This window comes from Astatotilapia calliptera, chromosome 17, assembly GCF_900246225.1.
Source record: "Astatotilapia calliptera chromosome 17, fAstCal1.2, whole genome shotgun sequence".
Classification (NCBI taxonomy): Eukaryota; Metazoa; Chordata; class Actinopteri; order Cichliformes; family Cichlidae; genus Astatotilapia; species Astatotilapia calliptera.
In genome coordinates, this window is record NC_039318.1 from 15,796,260 (window position 1) to 15,813,335 (window position 17,076).

Sequence of the window (17,076 nt, forward strand, 5' to 3'; positions counted from 1 at the left end):
CGCAAGCGTCTGCCCGCGCTCTGATTGGTTCACATACAGGCAGGCGTTGACAGGACAGATGCATCATGGGAATTGTATTTATATTTACACTTCTTTACGTCTTTTATGCACTACTATAGTAATCCTTTATTTATTTATTTGAAAATAAAAAGCAAGAGGGGTGTTTTTCTCAAGCCTTGTAAACTATTTCATTTCGACTGCACATTTACACAAAGCTTTTGGACATTTTTTTTACCTGAAAAATTGCATTAATGACCAGCTGAAAATTATATTTACTTTTCTACAAGAATATGTGGACAGAAACAACTAAAGAGATTAAGAATAAATCCATCTCACCATTTCTGTTCAGATATGTTTGCTAATGTATTAAATATTAGATTTGTGCGTTGTGGTACTAATTTAACACATTTAAAGTATGTGGACAAACAATATAAGCTGTGTGGTAACTTCTGTCCACATACGCTTGTGTTTTCACACATGTTCAGCTGTTAATTAAACATATCCCACTTCATGCGACTATAATTATTCATGAACCGAGCAGTGATTCTATTTTAATGATCATATATTAATTATAAGTTCTTATCAGTGATTTTAATAACTGTAAAATGAGTGCACGTGTTAGCCTATATACTTTGGGGTATATATATTGTTTTAGATTAGTGTTATAAGAACCATCCATTTACCATTTAGACAGCCAGTCACATGCGTTCACATCATTTTGATTACAAGTGTGAGCAGAAAAACAAACAAGCAGCCTAAATGGCCAAAATTATGTAGACACAAACGACATGTCTTACTGTATTTCCGTGGAAGTTTATGTCCACATTCTTTTGTCATACATTTTTCTTTCTACGAGTTTATGTTCAGTTTCCGGCAGTGTGTAACATAATAATATATGTGCAAATAGTCAGAAAGTATGTGGAAAATAATTACAAGGTAGCCTAAAGTAAGTTTCCACATAATTTAGGGACAAAAAGTGCTACTGCAAAGAGTTTATGACCAGAACTATGTGGACAAACACTCCAAGCGCTGTGTGTGTTTCCTGCAGCTTCATCCTCTCAATCTCGGCCTGCTGACCCCACGGTTGTGCGGCTGGAGGCGGACACATTCCTCTGTCCTCCCCCCGGACACTGTGAGAGAGGAGGCGGAGCTGCTGCTGCTTTAATTAGTGAAGAAGGAGCAGCAGGAGGAGCAGAGGAGCGGACGGTTCGGATTGTTACGCAGCAGACTGACGGAGCTGTGTGTGCGTGTGTGTATTCGTGTATCCGGTGACAGTCTGGAGGTGTGCGGACAGCGGTGACCGGTTCGGAGCGTGCGCAGTGAGGACCACCTGCTGCTGGTCACCGAGCGGGCCAGGGCGCGCGGGGACGGAATGCGGGTTTCACGCACGGAGCACGCGCAGTTCCTGAGCGCTCCGTGCTGTGTGCGTGCAGCGAGCATGTTGCCATGGTGCCCCGGGCTCAGATGAGCGGCACGCGGAGGAGCTCCGGTCGGGATGGCTCGCGAGGACGCGGTGAGGTGTCTGCGCTGCCTGCTGTACGCGCTCAACCTGCTGTTCTGGGTGAGAGGAGCGGGCACGCGCACGACTACAAGAGTGTAATTGCCCTTTAATGATCAGCGTGTTTGAGTCATTATACTAAAGCAGTCAAACAATGCAGTATTTTACTGCAGTAACTGTAGGTACTATGTCTAGTGGTAGTTGTTTGTATGAAGTACTGTGTTTAGTGGTAGTTCTGTGTACAGAGTACTGCGTTTAGTGGTAGTTCTGTGTACAGAGTACTGCTTTTAGTGGTAGTTCTGTGTACAGAGTACTGTGTTTAGTGGTAGTTCTGTGTACAGAATATTGTGTTTAGTGGTAGTTCTGTGTACAGGGACAGGCGGCGCTGGGGTGAAGCAGGCCGGGTGTTCCTCGCTGCCTGCTTCACATTCTCAGATGTTATTATAGGCAGCAGAAACATATCCATGTGTTTATTTCTGTGTGTCCAGCTGATGTCAGCATGTGTGCTGGGAGTGGCGGTGTGGATCCGTGACTCTCTCAACACCGTCCTCACCCTGACGGCCCACACCAGGTGAGTCTGACCTGGCTTGCAGCTCAGGTATCAGAGCCAACCAGGTGACAGCACCTGAAAGTTTTAATCATCTTTATCTGACACACCTTGTCTCTGATAGATGATCCAGATGTGAACTAAACAGCTGCTTTGTGAAGCTCGGAGCATGGAGGCTAATTCGTGTGTGTGTGTGTGTGTGTGTGTGTATGCAGGTTGGAGGAAGCTGCCGTCCTCACGTACTCTCCAGCTGTTCACCCCGTCATTGTTGCCGTGTGCTGCTTTCTCATCATCGTGGCAATGGTGGGGTACTGCGGCACGCTCAGGTGTGACCTGCTGCTGCTCTCCTGGGTACGAATGCTCACATCACACACTTCAGAAAGGATTTTTACTTTAACCAAAGGCGACATTTATCTCAGATTTTACAATCAGAAGCAGGAAGTCCATGTCCTGGATTCAGCTGACATTTAACAAGAAACAGTTTCTGAGTGCTCTGACACATTTGGAAAAGCACAGATGAAGTCTCTGTTTTGAATCAGCCAGCAGAGGAAACATTTTTAGCTGCTCTGACTGTTGGTCAGTGTGTTACCTGTATGTTAGCATGACTGTTGGTCAGTGTGTTACCTGTATGTTAGCATGACTGTTGGTCAGTGTGTGTTGGCGTGACTGTTGATCAGTGTGTTACCTGTATGTTAGCATGACTGTTGGTCAGTGTGTGTTGGCGTGACTGTTGATCAGTGTGTTAGCTATGACAGGTCTACACTGAGACTGATATCATGACACAAGCACCCGCGGCTCCCACCTTCCTGTGGCGGGGTTAAGGTTCAGTGGCATTTTGCGTACACAGTGAAGTGGGAACATCAGAAACCTGGAGCTGATGTCTCTGAACCTGAAGCCCTATGAGCACTGAGGCAGACTCACCTGAGCTTCATCATAATGACACACTCCTCAGGTAGACTGATCTCTTATCAACTGGTTCTGCTGCAGCCTATCAGAGCATCATCTGCTCACCAGCTGCTAAACAAGGTGAAGAGGTCAGCCTCCACCTCCACACGCTCCACCCGCCTCACACACCTCCATATGGGAGGATTGAGCTCAGTCCAGAGTCCACCACTGTCAGCAGGTGTGCAGGTGTATGATGTCTCACACACACAGCCTACTCTGGACTCTCAGGTAGAGCCCACAGAGGTCACACTGTCCACCTAACTGTGTGTTTGAGCTACACCACCTGTTTTCTGTGCTCTGATTAGGCGGGACCAGGTGTTGGGTGCCCCATTGTTCCCAACAGGTGATAAGATTGTCTCCGAAAGATGAGCTGCTGAGAGGAGCTTCAGTCTGCTACAGGGACTGCCCCAGGGCATGATGGGAACCCGCTCAGCCAGTTCCAACACACACACACACACACCTCAGTTAGCTGTGAGATTACATAACAGTAGAAGTCTCTCATGTTTGTGAGTGAGTAGGTTATTCAGGTGGACAAGAAGATAAAACCAGCTTCAGACATCACACATTACTGTGCTGCTCAGGGTTAAGAGCTGCAGACACCTCGGGGCTGTCACTGAGGGAGAGGACGAGGTCAGCTTCATGCCTTTTTGACAGAAAGGTTTTAGGTTGATTATCAGACTAAACTCGTCTCCGCCTGTGTTTCAGTACTTCGGCAGTCTGTTGGTGATCTTCTGTGTGGAGCTGGCCAGTGCTGTGTGGACCTACGAGGAGGTGAGAACATTGAAGCTTTGAATCCCTGAACATGTCATGTAGTCAGACGTGAATGTGTTTAACCAACAAACCATCAGAGCAGGTAAAATTATAATCGTGATTCATAACTGAGCCTCTGTTCATGTGAAATTCTGCAGCTTTTTCTCACTGACTGATCGTGATAGTAACGAGTTTGTCAGTACGGAGTTATGGCGGTGTCGCACACATGCAAGTGTTTCCGTCCTAAACGGATCATTTCTCGCCTCATGCACCGGCTGGACTCCAGTCTCTAATAATAATCAGGAATCTCAGACTTGTCCGGCTCCTCTTTCAGCGCTGCCGCGACACGCCCGTCACCTCACACCCACCTGCAAAGTACTCAAATACATCTACTCCAGTACTGCAGGGTACATTACCTGCAGTAGTTTGTAGTTTCAGTGAGTGTCAGACTCACGCTAACAATAACAAAATAAATATTGGAGGCTTGCTCCTCTGGGAGAGCTCAGAGAGCCTCGAGTAGCGCTTTCTGACTCATTTCTTACAGCCTGAGCTTTTCCTGCTGATTTCTCAAAGTTCTCAAAGTTTCAGGTGATCTCCAAACATTTTCAAATGAGCCAATCAGATTTTAGGGGTGACAGAATATGTTCTTTCGTTTGTTGTTTATAAAGTTTCATTTTGAATGCTGTCTTTGAAGCACAGCAGTTTGAGCCTGGCTTTGAACTCTGACCTCAGGCTCAGTTTATCTCTGCATTAGCTGCCTGCAGGGGGTTGTGGGTATTGTAGTAGTGAAGGTTTTACTTTTTTCTTTATCAGTCGAGCAGACACTCACACATGGACCTCAGGTTGGTCCCTGTTTGGGGGGTTGCAGTAAAAACCTGAAGTCCTGAGTGTGTGAGGCCTGTGGGTTTGTCATGTGGAAAGTGGCTGGAATTTTTGCAGTACAGAGGAGGAGGAAGGTAAAATCAGAACGAAACAAAAGCCAAAACAGTGCAGAAGAACTGGACAAAGGACACGAGTAGACTGAGATGATAAATACCGGAGGTAATGAGGCCAGCAGAAGGAACAGCTGGCAGTAATCACAGGACGAGGCAGGGGAAGTAAATACAAAGCACAGCTGACAACAGACTACCAAAGATAAAATGAGTAAACAGGCGACAGACTCACACATTTCACAAAAGTGAAATAGCTCAGACAGCGGGGTACACATAGGAATAAACTACACAACAACCAGTGTTGGGAAGGTTACATGTAAAATCTATTCCAGTACAAATTACAGAATATAGGCCCAAAATGTAGCTTGTAACGTATTTTGTTAAGTTACTCAATGTAACGTATTCTGAATACCTTAGATTACTTGATATATTGTCATGCTTTTTAAAACTACATGAATGAAGGATACTTGCCACTGAGCTAACATTCTTAGCTGGCGTTAGCTGAGGTTCGTTCAGACTGTTAGACTTGATGGATAGCATTAGCAACCTGGTAGCTGCAAATAATCATGTGCAGCTCTGAAAGCAATACCAACTAGATTTTTAAATCTTAGTATAAAATGAGTAACAGTAGGGTGGAGATTAGATAAGGCTGCACTTTTTGCAGGGATCTTGTGTAGAAAACTATTTCTGTATGACTTTGTTTTCTTTCTGTCTGCTTTCAGAACTGCACATGATTATTAGCATCTAGCAAGTTATAATGCAGCCTTCAGTAAATTAATAAATCACACAGCAATAGTGCATCGAAGATACTGAAGTGGCACATAACCCAGGTAGCTACCGCATCTAAAACAAGGTAGTTGCAGTAGGCTAAGGTTAGTTTTTAAAAAAGAACTTACTTCCGGATGTTTCTTTAGGTTGGAGGCGGAGTCTTTTCACACTGAGAGTAGCTTGGTTGGTGGCAAATAGAGTTTGCATTGCTCGGTCAGATTTCGCCCATCCCTTTCGTCTTTAAATGTGACGTGGTGTCGGAATTTCAAAGTAAGAAATGCATTTTGCCCATGCACTGCTGGCTGTGTTTGTGTAAGTGACACCACCAACATTAACAGGACGCTTACATTAGAGCCTCTTAGAGCCTCCTTTCCTGCAATGCGTTTAATTACCAAAATTAGAGAGTGGATAAAGAGGGGATAGCCTAACATATGAAACAACGTAACTGTATTCTAATCATTACCTATATAAACGGTAACTGTAATGGAATACAGTTACTCATATTTTGTATTTTGATATGTAACACCAGTACAGGCATTCCGATACACCCCAACACTGACAACAACCAAACTCTAGCTTGCTCAGCACAGCGGTGAACCACACTGATCCAACTGACAACCAACAGAACATTAAATACTGTTTCAAAGACCACCACAAAGCCTGGGTCCAAACCCAGAATGACCAGCTGACGTATGTTCATATGTTATGAAAGGAGCGTGATGGAGAATACACCGCAGCTCTGTTTCCTTCATCCTGAACCTGAACTTCAGTTTCCTGTTTTTGACCAATCAGGAGCCACGGGTGTGTGACTCATGTTTCTCCATGGGGAACAAGCTGTAATGTTTCCAGCAGTGAGCTACACCCGTTTAAGATCTTATTTTTACTTTTGTTTCACTGTAATTGACATGGTGTGTGTGTATGCGTGTGTGTGTGCATGTGTGTGTGCGTAGCCCTCAGTGCAGCGCTCTGACATGATCAGCCTGAAGTCTCGAATGCCAAACTACGGTCTGCAGCGTTACCAGTGGCTCACACACACCTGGAACAGCTTTCAGACTGAGGTAACACACACACACACACACACACACACACACACACACACACACACACACACACACACACACACGGTGTGGTCAGGTGACCTGTGTACTCACAGATGTTTCTTCACCTGGCCTCAGTTTAAATGCTGCGGTGTCATCTACTTCACTGATTGGCTGGAGATGACTGAGATGGAGTGGCCACCTGACTCCTGCTGTTCCAATCAGTATCCAGGCTGCGCTCGCCATGCCCACTACCACGACCTTAGCGACCTCCACCAAGAGGTGAGCCACAGCGGCTTCTCACTGGACAGAAACATCAGAGGACACGCCCTCTGATGACCCAGCTGCTCTTAAATCCTCCTCCTCTTACATGTGTGTTGTGTGTTTGTTTTAGGGCTGCGGTCCAAAGATCTACACCTTCATCCGTGGGACGAAGCAGTTGCAGGTGTTGCGTTTCCTGGGCGTGTCCATCGGTGTGGCTCAGATCATCGCCATGGCGCTCACTCTCACACTCCTCTGGGCGCTTTATTATGGACGGAAGTCTCCAGAGCCGGACATGCCCACACTGCCGCCACCGGATGACCCCGACCCTGACACAGCAGCACATGCAGCCTCGGCGGACGCTTTAAAGTCGGGCTGCAGCCGCTCAAATAAAGGCTGCACCAACATGGCTGCCACCACACCGAAACAGCAGTTTGAGATGGAGCGACTTCACGCTGCCGCCTAAAAAGCTTCGTCCGGCTTGTCCAACACCAGACAACCTTTACTCAGTGAGAACACGAGCACCGGCAGCTTCAGAGCAAAGCCACACCCCCCGATGACCTCCTGACATCGCTGCAGCTCCAATCATCACAGAACAAAATGCGTGTCAGCGCGTGCCTGTAGCTGATAGAGAGGACTCATCATCAGTTTTATGTTAAAATTTAAGTCCTGAAGTTAAACTCTGGACTTCCTGTTTAAATAAGGCAGGTCATGTGCTTTTTCTACAGGAAAACAGGAAAATAATCTTTTATTTTTACAGTCTTGCTCTATCACATCCTCTAAACCGCACCACTGGATTATTGTTGATATCAGATGTACATGTGTGCAGCCTCTCAGCTTCCAGTTGGTCAGAGTGAAGGCGTTCCCACTCTTACAGTCTGACAGCTGATCTGATGGTGATGGGTGTAGCTGCTGCTCTGTTCGTGCTTCTCTCTGTGAACTGTGAGTCATCTGAAGAACAGACTGTAAACTGAGGATGGACAGAATGGTGACTTACTGCAGGTCTGGAGGAGACAAGTGAGACAGGTGAGGAAGAGAGGAGGCTGTTCCTGTCAGACATCGTGAACTCTAAAGGAGCTGATTTTGTTCTTCGGGATGATGAAGTCAGAGAACATGTTAGAGAACAGACTTCCTCCTGTTTGGACTCCCCGCCTCTAATGAGACCAAACATATGGACACAGCCGGCTGGAGACGGACTCCAGATATTTTCCTGACAGCTGTGTCAGGAGCCACTGGAACATTAGATGACTTTTGAATTGGATTATTTATGGAGCTCTCTGAGAGACTGTACACCCACAGGAAGTGTGAGAGTCTGTGCATGCTGTTGGATATTTATTGTTTGTTATTACAGCGTTTTCACTGGAATAAAACGAAATATTAAAGCTGTTTGAGACGGACGGCTTCTCCTCTGCACTTTAATGGCTCCTTACTGTAACAGCTGGGACTAAAGTGACCTCCCTGCTTTGTTCTGATAATCATGTGAGAGCATCTGTGGACGACCCAACTCTCACAAACTGTTTGCTGTGATGATATTTCAGATTATTGAGATGGGGCGATGTGGGAGGAGCTTCTGGATTTGGAGTGAAACCTGTGACATTCCTGCAGCTGCTGGGAGAAAGCGGAGACGGTAACACGGATACAGGGCGTCAGCTGCTTGCAGTGAAAAGCTCTCCAAATCCAGCGAGCATGAAATCCTACCTCTACTACCACTGTACGCTTTATTAATAGGTCGCTGAGTCTCGGCGCTCCGGCCTCAACTCTCCAGCGCTGTTTCATTCAGGCTGCCAGCGTCTGTGAGGGCAGACCGGCTCACTTTACTCGCCACGTCTATTTTTATATCACACGGCTTATCGTACACTCATCTGATCATTGTGTAGTTTCACAGCATTTCACGTATTACACAGTCCTCTGAGACTCTCTCTGATCGAACACCGCTCTCAGATCAAAACCACGTCAAACTCGTGTTTCCTTGTGTTTGATGAGTCGTGTGATTCAGCGTGCGACAAACTGAACTTCATCTTTGTCTGAGCTTTTTACTCACAAACCTACGCACCTGAACCCAAGCCTGTCCCTTCAAACAGAGACAAGACCGGCTCATAAATCATTCTGTCTGTCCTGTAGCCCTGTGGGTTATATTCAGTGTGTTTCACAACCTGCTGTGAGGCTGTGGATAGGCTAGCATTTGTGTCAGTGTGGTCACATGACCAAGTGTGAAAGGCACATCTGGAGAGCTGTTCCTTTCACACTTAGTCATGTGACAACACTGACATGATGGCCATGACCATGGAGCTCTTCATATCTGGAGCTTGAGTCAGCACATTTATGGATATATGACAGCAGAAGCATCCCGACCCCACACAGGGGTTGCTCTGAGGGGCAGGCAGTACTATCAGCAGTGCAGTGTGAAGACTCAGAAATGCGTCAGTTCCTGTTTTAAACCGTACACGTGCACACACGCATCACTCAGTGTTTGTATAAAAGAACACGTTCACAGAGACGTCTGTCATCTTTTATCATTTTCTGTGTTTAGTCCTCAGTGAAGAGCTCCTCAAGGTGTTCAGGCCAAAAGAGTCTCCCAGCATCCCGAGTACATTTTTAAAGGTTCCAGGGGCACCACGGGATGCATAGCAATATCTGCTCTTATTTTAGATTCTATGTTTAGTTTAATATGGGGCCATGTGCCACCTGTGCGTAAGAGAGTTTTGTGATTTTCAATATTACTGAATAAACAACTGGTTGGTCTGAACCTCAGGAAGCCTCCAGCTGCTGCTGGCCATCACAGTAACGACTGACTGTGAGTTCCAGGGGAACAGGATCTGCTGCGGTGGAGCAGCTGATGCTCATAGAGGAGCAGTTGTTCCAGTGGTGGCTGGTTTGCAGCTGCAGACAGTCTGAAGCTGGTATAAAAGTGATGTGGTGCTGAATCCAACCATCACCTGCTCTGTACCTGTCCATCGCACACCCACCTGTTTAACCTGCACTCATCTGCCTTGTATAGTCATGGTTACTGGCAGCACATAATTCACACCTGAATTATGTTTATTATTCAAACATAATTCAGGTGTGACGCAGTAACTCAGCTCAGCTTCAGATGTAGAACAGCAGCAGTGGAAACACTGGGACTCAGAGGCCAGGCCCTGAAGTCTAACACAGTGTGCGTGGTAGGATCGGATAGTTGCACTTCCAGCACTGATGTTACTGATATGGCAGAAACAGGATGTCACAGAAATGACCTTTCCCAGCTGTCCATGTTTGGGAGTCGTTCCCAGACCTCCCACAGCTGGACATATTCTGGATTCCTGCTCTCTGACTCTGCATGGGAGTATAGTGTCACATGATCTCTGGAGCCATGTGTTTACATACAGTCTGTATGCAGCGCTCACACTGTTAGTGTTCGTGCTTCATTTATGTATTTATTCAACCCCAGTTCCAAACAGCTGGGATGCTGTCTGTTTGTATTTCTGTCTAAATCATAAATACAAACAGAATGTGATGGTTTTCAAACCTCATGAGCTCATTTTATTCACAACACAGAAACATCACACGTTTAAACTGAGAAAAGGAACCATTTTAATTAAAATATTAGCTTGTGTAGAATCTCATGGCAGCGACATGGCAGTGAAGTAGGACGGGACTATGTTTCCTCTCTAACATCAGTCTGTGATGGTTTGTCAGCTGAGGAGAGCACCTCTTCTGGTCTGATGGAGCCTTTCCAGATGTGCCAGCTGCCAGCCTCATAGGCACTGATGATGGAGCCATGATGGTGCACACATGAACCTGCATGTGTGGAAGGCACGGTGAACTGAGTTGCACAAGGAGATTTCTCCAGATGATCTGAATCTTGTGATGTTGTCATGTAGTGTTGTTGAGGATGTTCACAGTGAGAAACATTATTCTGAAAATGTTCCATAGATTTTTTTCGTACATGTGTGAACCTCTGCCTCTCCAAAACGCCCTTTAGACCGAGTCGTGTTACAGACCTGCTGTCAACTAACCTGATTAGTTACGCAATGTTCCTCCAGCATTTTTCAGTATCCACCTTTTTCACTTTAAACATTTATTTAATGTTTAAATATGTTTTCTATGTTCTGGAGCGAATACAAATTGAGTTTGAGATTTGCAAATAATTTTACGGTTTCTTTAGGTTCAGTTTGAAGCATCAACTCTAATTTGCACAGATAATAAGTTCATGTATGTGATGCTGATGGTTTCTGCAGACAGAAGCTGAGTGACTGATGATGTGCATGAGAGAACATAAAAGCTTTGCTCAGTAGAAGATGTGTTGTATGAATCTGATAATATTTATTCTTCAGAGATCTTCTGCAGGTTTCAGGCTGCAGACAGAAACATGATTCAGCTGCTTCTCTGTAACTTTCCAACATGGTGTTTCTCTCTGACTCCCAGTGGGGTAAACAAAGGTCTCCAGCACAACCAGAAAACTCATTTGTTGATGCTGGGAGGAAGTAAAGCCTGGACAGCTTCCTGCTCTCTGTGTCTTCCTCTCTTTTCTCCTGTGGGTTGTGCACAAACTCAGATTTCAAAATTAGGAGAAAACTACTGTCACCACACTGATGTGCGAGTGACCTTCTGCAGCAGCCGGCCCTCTTACTTCAGAAGTGCCCTGCTTCCTCTCAGAGATACTCTGGATTTCTCTCTGAACACTCACAGCTGTAAACACACCCACATCCACAGTTGCTCTCTGTAAACACCTCTGCAAATATGCAACGAATACGTTCACCACACGGTGGCAGCGTCTTACCAGAAAGGTTCAGTGTGATGACCAGCATTACATTCTGGTCTGTAGATCTGAAATGACTGCAGACTTCTAAAGTTTCTGTGTTAGTTTTTAAAGCTGCAGTCTGAGCGCTTTCAACTGCTAAAATTAATCAGGTATGTATTCCAGGAACATCATGTCTGTACAGATGTTCATCTAACACTAATATAACAATAATGTTAGCATGCCTCAGGGCAGGCTGGAGGCTTCCAGAGTCACAGCACAGTCATGTGGTTAAGTGTGGGATTACATGAGTGCTGCCCACGCCTATTAACATACATAAAGTCAACCATTTCTTTACATTCTGTTAATTTTACAAAGTTTTAAACTCTTTAGAAAGTAAAAGTTCTTCATGAAAACACTGAAGTCCTGCATTTAAAACCCAGGTCACTGCTGTCCTCCAGCTACACTCTGAAGACGGTTTGTCTGTGGATGGATGGATAAAGTGCTCACCCTTTGTGGTCGTTTCTTCTCGGCTCGCTGGTTCTGGTGGTAGATTCGGCTAAATTTGACAGGGACCGGCGTGCCACTTAGAGAGCAGATGGAGCTGAAGATCTTCCCCATAATGGTCTTTGGTACCATGTCGCCATATCTGAGAGAGCAGAGAGCCAGAGGTCAGCCTGGCTGTGATATATGTGCTGATATAACATGGAGAAAAAAGAGCAGACAGAACAGTCTGCGATTCGTGTTCTTTAGTGAATCGTCCACACAGAGCTACAAAGTTTAGTTCGAGTGTGTTTCACTATCAAACATGTTACTTTATACCACACACACTAATGTTGGAGCATTTCTCATGTGGACCCACTTTATAAACAAGTTCGAATCCTTTGGTTCTGACTCTGGGTGGCGTGGTGGTGCAGCGGTAAGCACTGTCCCTTCACAGTAAGAAGGTCCTGGTTTGAATCCAACGGTTGGTTGGTTTTTGTCTCAAGTCTCTGTTGGTTCTCTCCAGCAAGCATTTATCATTTCTAGGCTGGACTACTGAAATTTGTTATTATCAGGATGTCCAAGTTAATCCAAAATACTGCAGCAAGAGTACTGACAGGTACTAGAAAGAGAGAGCATTCCTGTACAGAGGAACTATGATTAGTTAAACAACCAAGCAAAGACTAAAAACAAACAACAGGTGAGCTCATCACCTCCAGGTGTGTGAAACTGAAGGGAGGGAGCCAAGGATACGTCCTGCGTGTGAAAGACAAGGCCAGGTTAATTCACACACACAAAACTCATTCACATGAGTGATAAGAATATACAGGATGATTGTATTGGAGGCTGAGCTGTAGTCCACAAAGAGCATTCGGACGTAGCTCTGTCGCTGTTCCAGGTGGCTCAGCACAGCGTGGACGGCTATGGGGATGGCATCGAGGTTTGGGGGCAGGTAGTTCTTGATGTGCTGAAGGACTAGTCTATCTGAAGTTGAAGATTCTAGTGAAGATGAGGGTGAGCTGGTGGGCACATGCTCTTAGCACCTTGCCAGGTACTCTGTCTGGACCGGCAGCCTTTCTGGGGTTCACTGCTAGGAACAGGCGTCTGATATTGTGTTCTTTTACAGTGAGTGGAGCGATGCAGAAACCGGGTCAGGATGAGGATGAGGACGGGAGCAGGGTTGGAGCAGATGAAGGCTGCTGCTGTGGTATTTGAAAGCAGGTGAACAAGGAATTTATTTCCTCTGCCAGCTGCACACTCACGTTTTCTGTTTTCACAGCGCATGAAGAAATGAAGAAATACCGCTTCAGATGAGAGCCACATAAAAACCACTAAAAATGAATATATGAATGTATGAATATAACATAACCAGGAACTTTTTACACATTTTGTCACCTTACAACCACAAACTAAAATGTTTTTAATTGAGATTTTCTGTGATAGACCAACACAAAGTAGAACATATTTGTGAAGTGGTATGAAAGTGATCCACGGTTTTCAAAATTTTAAGCAAATAAAAAACTAAAAAGTGTGGTGTGCATTTGTTTTCAGCCCCCCTGCGTCAATACTTTTTAGAGCCACCTTTTGCTGTAATTACAGCTGCAAGTCTTCTGGGGTGCATCTCTACCAGCTTTGCACATCTAGAGATGGAAATTTTTGCTCATTCACACCTACTGTATGAGGAGTAACAGCCATTGACACATTTGCTTATGAGTAGGGAATTTCAGAAGTTTTATTTACCTAATAAAGCTCTGAACATCCACCCACGGTTAGGGTGAAGTTGCGAAAGAAGGACTTCCAAAAACTGAAAGATATTTCCTATCTTACCACTAGTGCCTAGCTGTAACCACCTCTTGTATAGGGCCTTTTTCTTTCCCTTTTCCTGTATTCACCACCCCGAGTAACATGCTGGTCTGCCAAGTGACACCACTGAGTCATATGAATCATCTGTGTAAATCTCATGTGCTTGCTAGAGATTGATACTAAAATCAAACAATGAAAGGAATCACTCATGTTGAGGAAACTAAATGTAATTCTAATAATTATAGGAAAATTATAGAAAATGGTTTTATTGGCTAAAGAAATGTAATCAAATGGCCAGTGAAAGTGAACATGTGTGTAATGTGTGATAAACTGTTATCTACAGCAGTCTTGTTATTGGTAATAGCCACGGGGAGGCCACAAGCAAGTATACTCCTAGACACTGCTAAGCCCAGATAAACTGTGTTAAAAAAAATACATTAAGAAACAGATTATATCAGATTTATATTTCAAATATGACAAAAATGCTTATTTTACAGCAACAAAATTATTGTATTTCTGCGGTTTAAACATTTAATAAGCTGTGGATAGTCAAATAAATTGAATCATCATAAATACATAAATACATTATTTTATATTTATTACTTAATTTTTTTTTATTCTTATTACTTTATATTTATAACACTCGGAATAAATAATAAGGGAAGGACACTGGATCAGCACCATGATGCAAACGTGCGACCGTAGTTTATACAGTATCTGGAGAAGGTATTAACATGTCACTGTACGTGCGCGGGTGTGTTTTAGGGCTAAGGGCCAAAGATCTACAGCTTCATCCGTGGGACGAAGCAGCTGCAAGTGTTGCGCTTCCTGGGTGTGTGCATCAGCGTGGCTCAGATCATTGCCATGGTGCTCTCTCTCACACTCCTCTGTGTTTGTTTGTTTTATGTGTATAGATTTTTTTACATTTTGTTACATTCTTACCCTACAATGACAAGCCCTTTCTTTTGCCCTACTAATATTCTGGTTTCAGTTTATTTCCCACAGTTTATTTTAAATCTGTTGCCTTATGGTTCCAAGAGCTGTCACTGCATTTTATTATTATCTCATAACAATTGTTTAATCAGCTGACATTTCTCCTATGGACTTTCTAATGTCTGCAGGAGCAGAAGCAGCAGGAACCCCTCAACAGCAATTTTGTGGATTTTTTATGACATATATACCTACACTGGACATATACTCATATATACTATGTAATCATATATACTCATATATGCACATTTGTACTGGAGTGTTTTATACATTGGAATAACATGTTAAGCATTTAACATAGATGTTCAAATCACAAGACCCATATATTTAGGTCAAATATTATCTACAATTATATTAATAAAGTTTGTGCCACTTGTTGTATGAGCACATGCGGACCAATCCTGTTTGAAAATCTAGTAATCAGGATTAATAAGTAACCTTTGATCGTGTTATGGCCAACGGTGAACTTTGGGTTAATTCAACTTGGCACTGCTAAGTATGCACCTGGGACTCTCTCTCTGCACGTCTCCTATAGCCGATATGGTGAACAAATCTGGCCCTGCTGAGGATTCACCTGGGATTCTGTTTTCTCGCTTCAGTTACCCAAAGTCTAGAAAAACCTTTTCTTATTTAATATAGTAGCCTACTTCTGGCAACAAAAGCCAACAAAACTGTCATGAAGGTTAACCTTTAACTGCAGTTTTGCAGACTTTTGGACCCACTTTGGCAATACAACTGTCAAAGGGACCCAACTGAAAATGATGGATGACAAGGTGTTCGAATAGAGCTTGGAAAGTTATGGCATAGTGCCAGAGAGTTTTGTAACACAAGTGTCGGAGATTAAAAAAGGAACAAAGTGCAAGTAGGATTGGCAACAGATTGGAGAAAAGTATTGACAAACATATTATATCGATAATTGGGGTTAATGTTGACATTTGTAGAGTTGAGAAAATACGTATTAGTAGAAAATTAAAAGTAAAAAGCAAGGAATGTAAAGTTACCCAGCAGCTGGAGGAGGGGTTGATATGCCCCAACTAGCTTTTTTTCCTCTCTGTCCATTTTGTGTGTTTCCGCTGGCTCTACACCCCAGAGTTCACTTCACTTTGCTTGCTATGTGTGTCTTGCTGTATTTGTACTGTTTTTGCTGTTCATATGACACTGTTAAATGAACTTTTCAAGATTATGTTTTTGAGTGATTTGATTTTAATTGCATCTGAAAAGCGGAACCTCCACAGCATTGGTGGGATAAGGTTATCATACTGGCTTAAGAATTTGCGACTCGACACAATATTGTACCCCATCAGGTAAAGGTAAAATTCAAGAAGCCTTTGGCCAGGCAGCAGACAAATACAGCATGGTTCTCTTTACTGGTGGGGATCAACTTGAGGACACGTCTATAGAGGATTTCTTGGGGGAAAACTTAGACCTGCAGGAACTCGTGGCCAGATGTAATGGCCAGTACCACGTCTTCAATAACAAGAAGAAGGACCAAGCTGAGGTCACCGAGCTGCTCATGAAGATCGGAAGTATAATTCAGAAGAACGGAGGAAGCCATTATACCAATGAGATGTTCCAAGAGGCTGAGAGAGAAATCGAGGAGGAGAAACAACGAGTCCTGAAAGAGAAAGAGGAGCAAATACGCAGAGAAAGAGACGAACTGGAGAAGAAAATCCAGGAAAAGTATGAGAAGGAGATGAAGAAAATCACTGAACAATTCCACAATGAGATAGAGAGATCAAACATGATGAGAAGATTAGAGGAACAGCGTCAAAGAGAAGCTGCAGAGAGCCAACGAAGACTATTGGAAGACCAACTACAAAAGGCCAGACGGAGACCTGAACAGTCTCCTAAAGGACGGAGACGATGTTTAACAATGTGATTTATGCAGTGAAAGCCACTCTGTGGTCTTAGTGGAGGAAATAGTGTCAGTCAGTGTCATGACAACTAAATTCACACATTAGAAAACTCTAATCACTGTATTTGAGCCTCATGATATAAAATTAACACTTAACAGGTTCAGCTACTGAAAACTACATGGTTGTCTTTAAGCAGCATAACCACACTGCAAATATTCATACCTGTAGCAAAGTTTCCATTGACTTTTTATTTTTATTGAGGTGTTGGTTTGAAAAACACAAATAAACATAAAAAAAGAAAAGTTCAGTTTCACTTTAAGTATTTGATTTAACTGTTTCTGGTTTGACTTAGGCACTAAAACACCTGTCAGGTCATCACAGACCCATTTTACACCTATGTTCATTAAGGAATTTGAATAAGCTCATAACAGAGAGCTGCACAACCAACATGCATGTATGAAGCCAAATTAGACAGGCAACATCCTCTAC

General features: G+C 43.9%; 2 protein-coding genes across 3 annotated transcripts; both read left to right on the forward strand.

Moving 5' to 3' along the window:
* The first annotated feature begins 1,019 nt into the window (after positions 1 to 1,019).
* On the forward strand, positions 1,020 to 8,147 carry tspan12 (tetraspanin 12). Of its 2 annotated transcripts, none has more exons than XM_026147824.1 (7): positions 1,020 to 1,596; positions 1,987 to 2,069; positions 2,261 to 2,396; positions 3,696 to 3,761; positions 6,391 to 6,498; positions 6,616 to 6,759; positions 6,872 to 8,147. In XM_026147824.1, exons 1-7 carry the CDS (start codon positions 1,447 to 1,449, stop codon positions 7,202 to 7,204), a joined length of 1,020 nt encoding a protein of 339 aa, XP_026003609.1. In that variant the 5' UTR covers positions 1,020 to 1,446; the 3' UTR covers positions 7,205 to 8,147. The 2 variants fall into 2 exon arrangements, with proteins under 2 accessions (XP_026003609.1, XP_026003610.1); XM_026147825.1 differs by having other exon boundaries at positions 1,027 to 1,561.
* A 3,945-nt stretch (positions 8,148 to 12,092) lies between these two features.
* LOC113009489 (GTPase IMAP family member 4-like) lies at positions 12,093 to 16,610 on the forward strand. The gene is made up of 2 exons (XM_026147799.1): positions 12,093 to 12,126; positions 16,036 to 16,610. The coding sequence occupies exons 1-2, from the start codon at positions 12,093 to 12,095 to the stop codon at positions 16,608 to 16,610; spliced, it is 609 nt and encodes a 202-aa protein (XP_026003584.1).
* The last annotated feature ends 466 nt before the right edge of the window (positions 16,611 to 17,076 follow it).

Bases quoted from the DNA above. Each gene is read 5' to 3' on its own strand.
- tspan12 (XM_026147824.1), top strand. From the start codon at position 1,447: ATGGTGCCCCGGGCTCAGATGAGCGGCACGCGGAGGAGCTCCGGTCGG. The intron at 2,397-3,695 runs GTACGAATGCTC...CCTGTGTTTCAG, and splicing joins ACCTGCTGCTGCTCTCCTGG to TACTTCGGCAGTCTGTTGGT. The intron at 6,499-6,615 runs GTAACACACACA...ACCTGGCCTCAG, and splicing joins GGAACAGCTTTCAGACTGAG to TTTAAATGCTGCGGTGTCAT.
- LOC113009489 (XM_026147799.1), top strand. From the start codon at position 12,093: ATGTCGCCATATCTGAGAGAGCAGAGAGCCAGAG. The intron at 12,127-16,035 runs GTCAGCCTGGCT...GTACCCCATCAG, and splicing joins GAGAGAGCAGAGAGCCAGAG to GTAAAGGTAAAATTCAAGAA.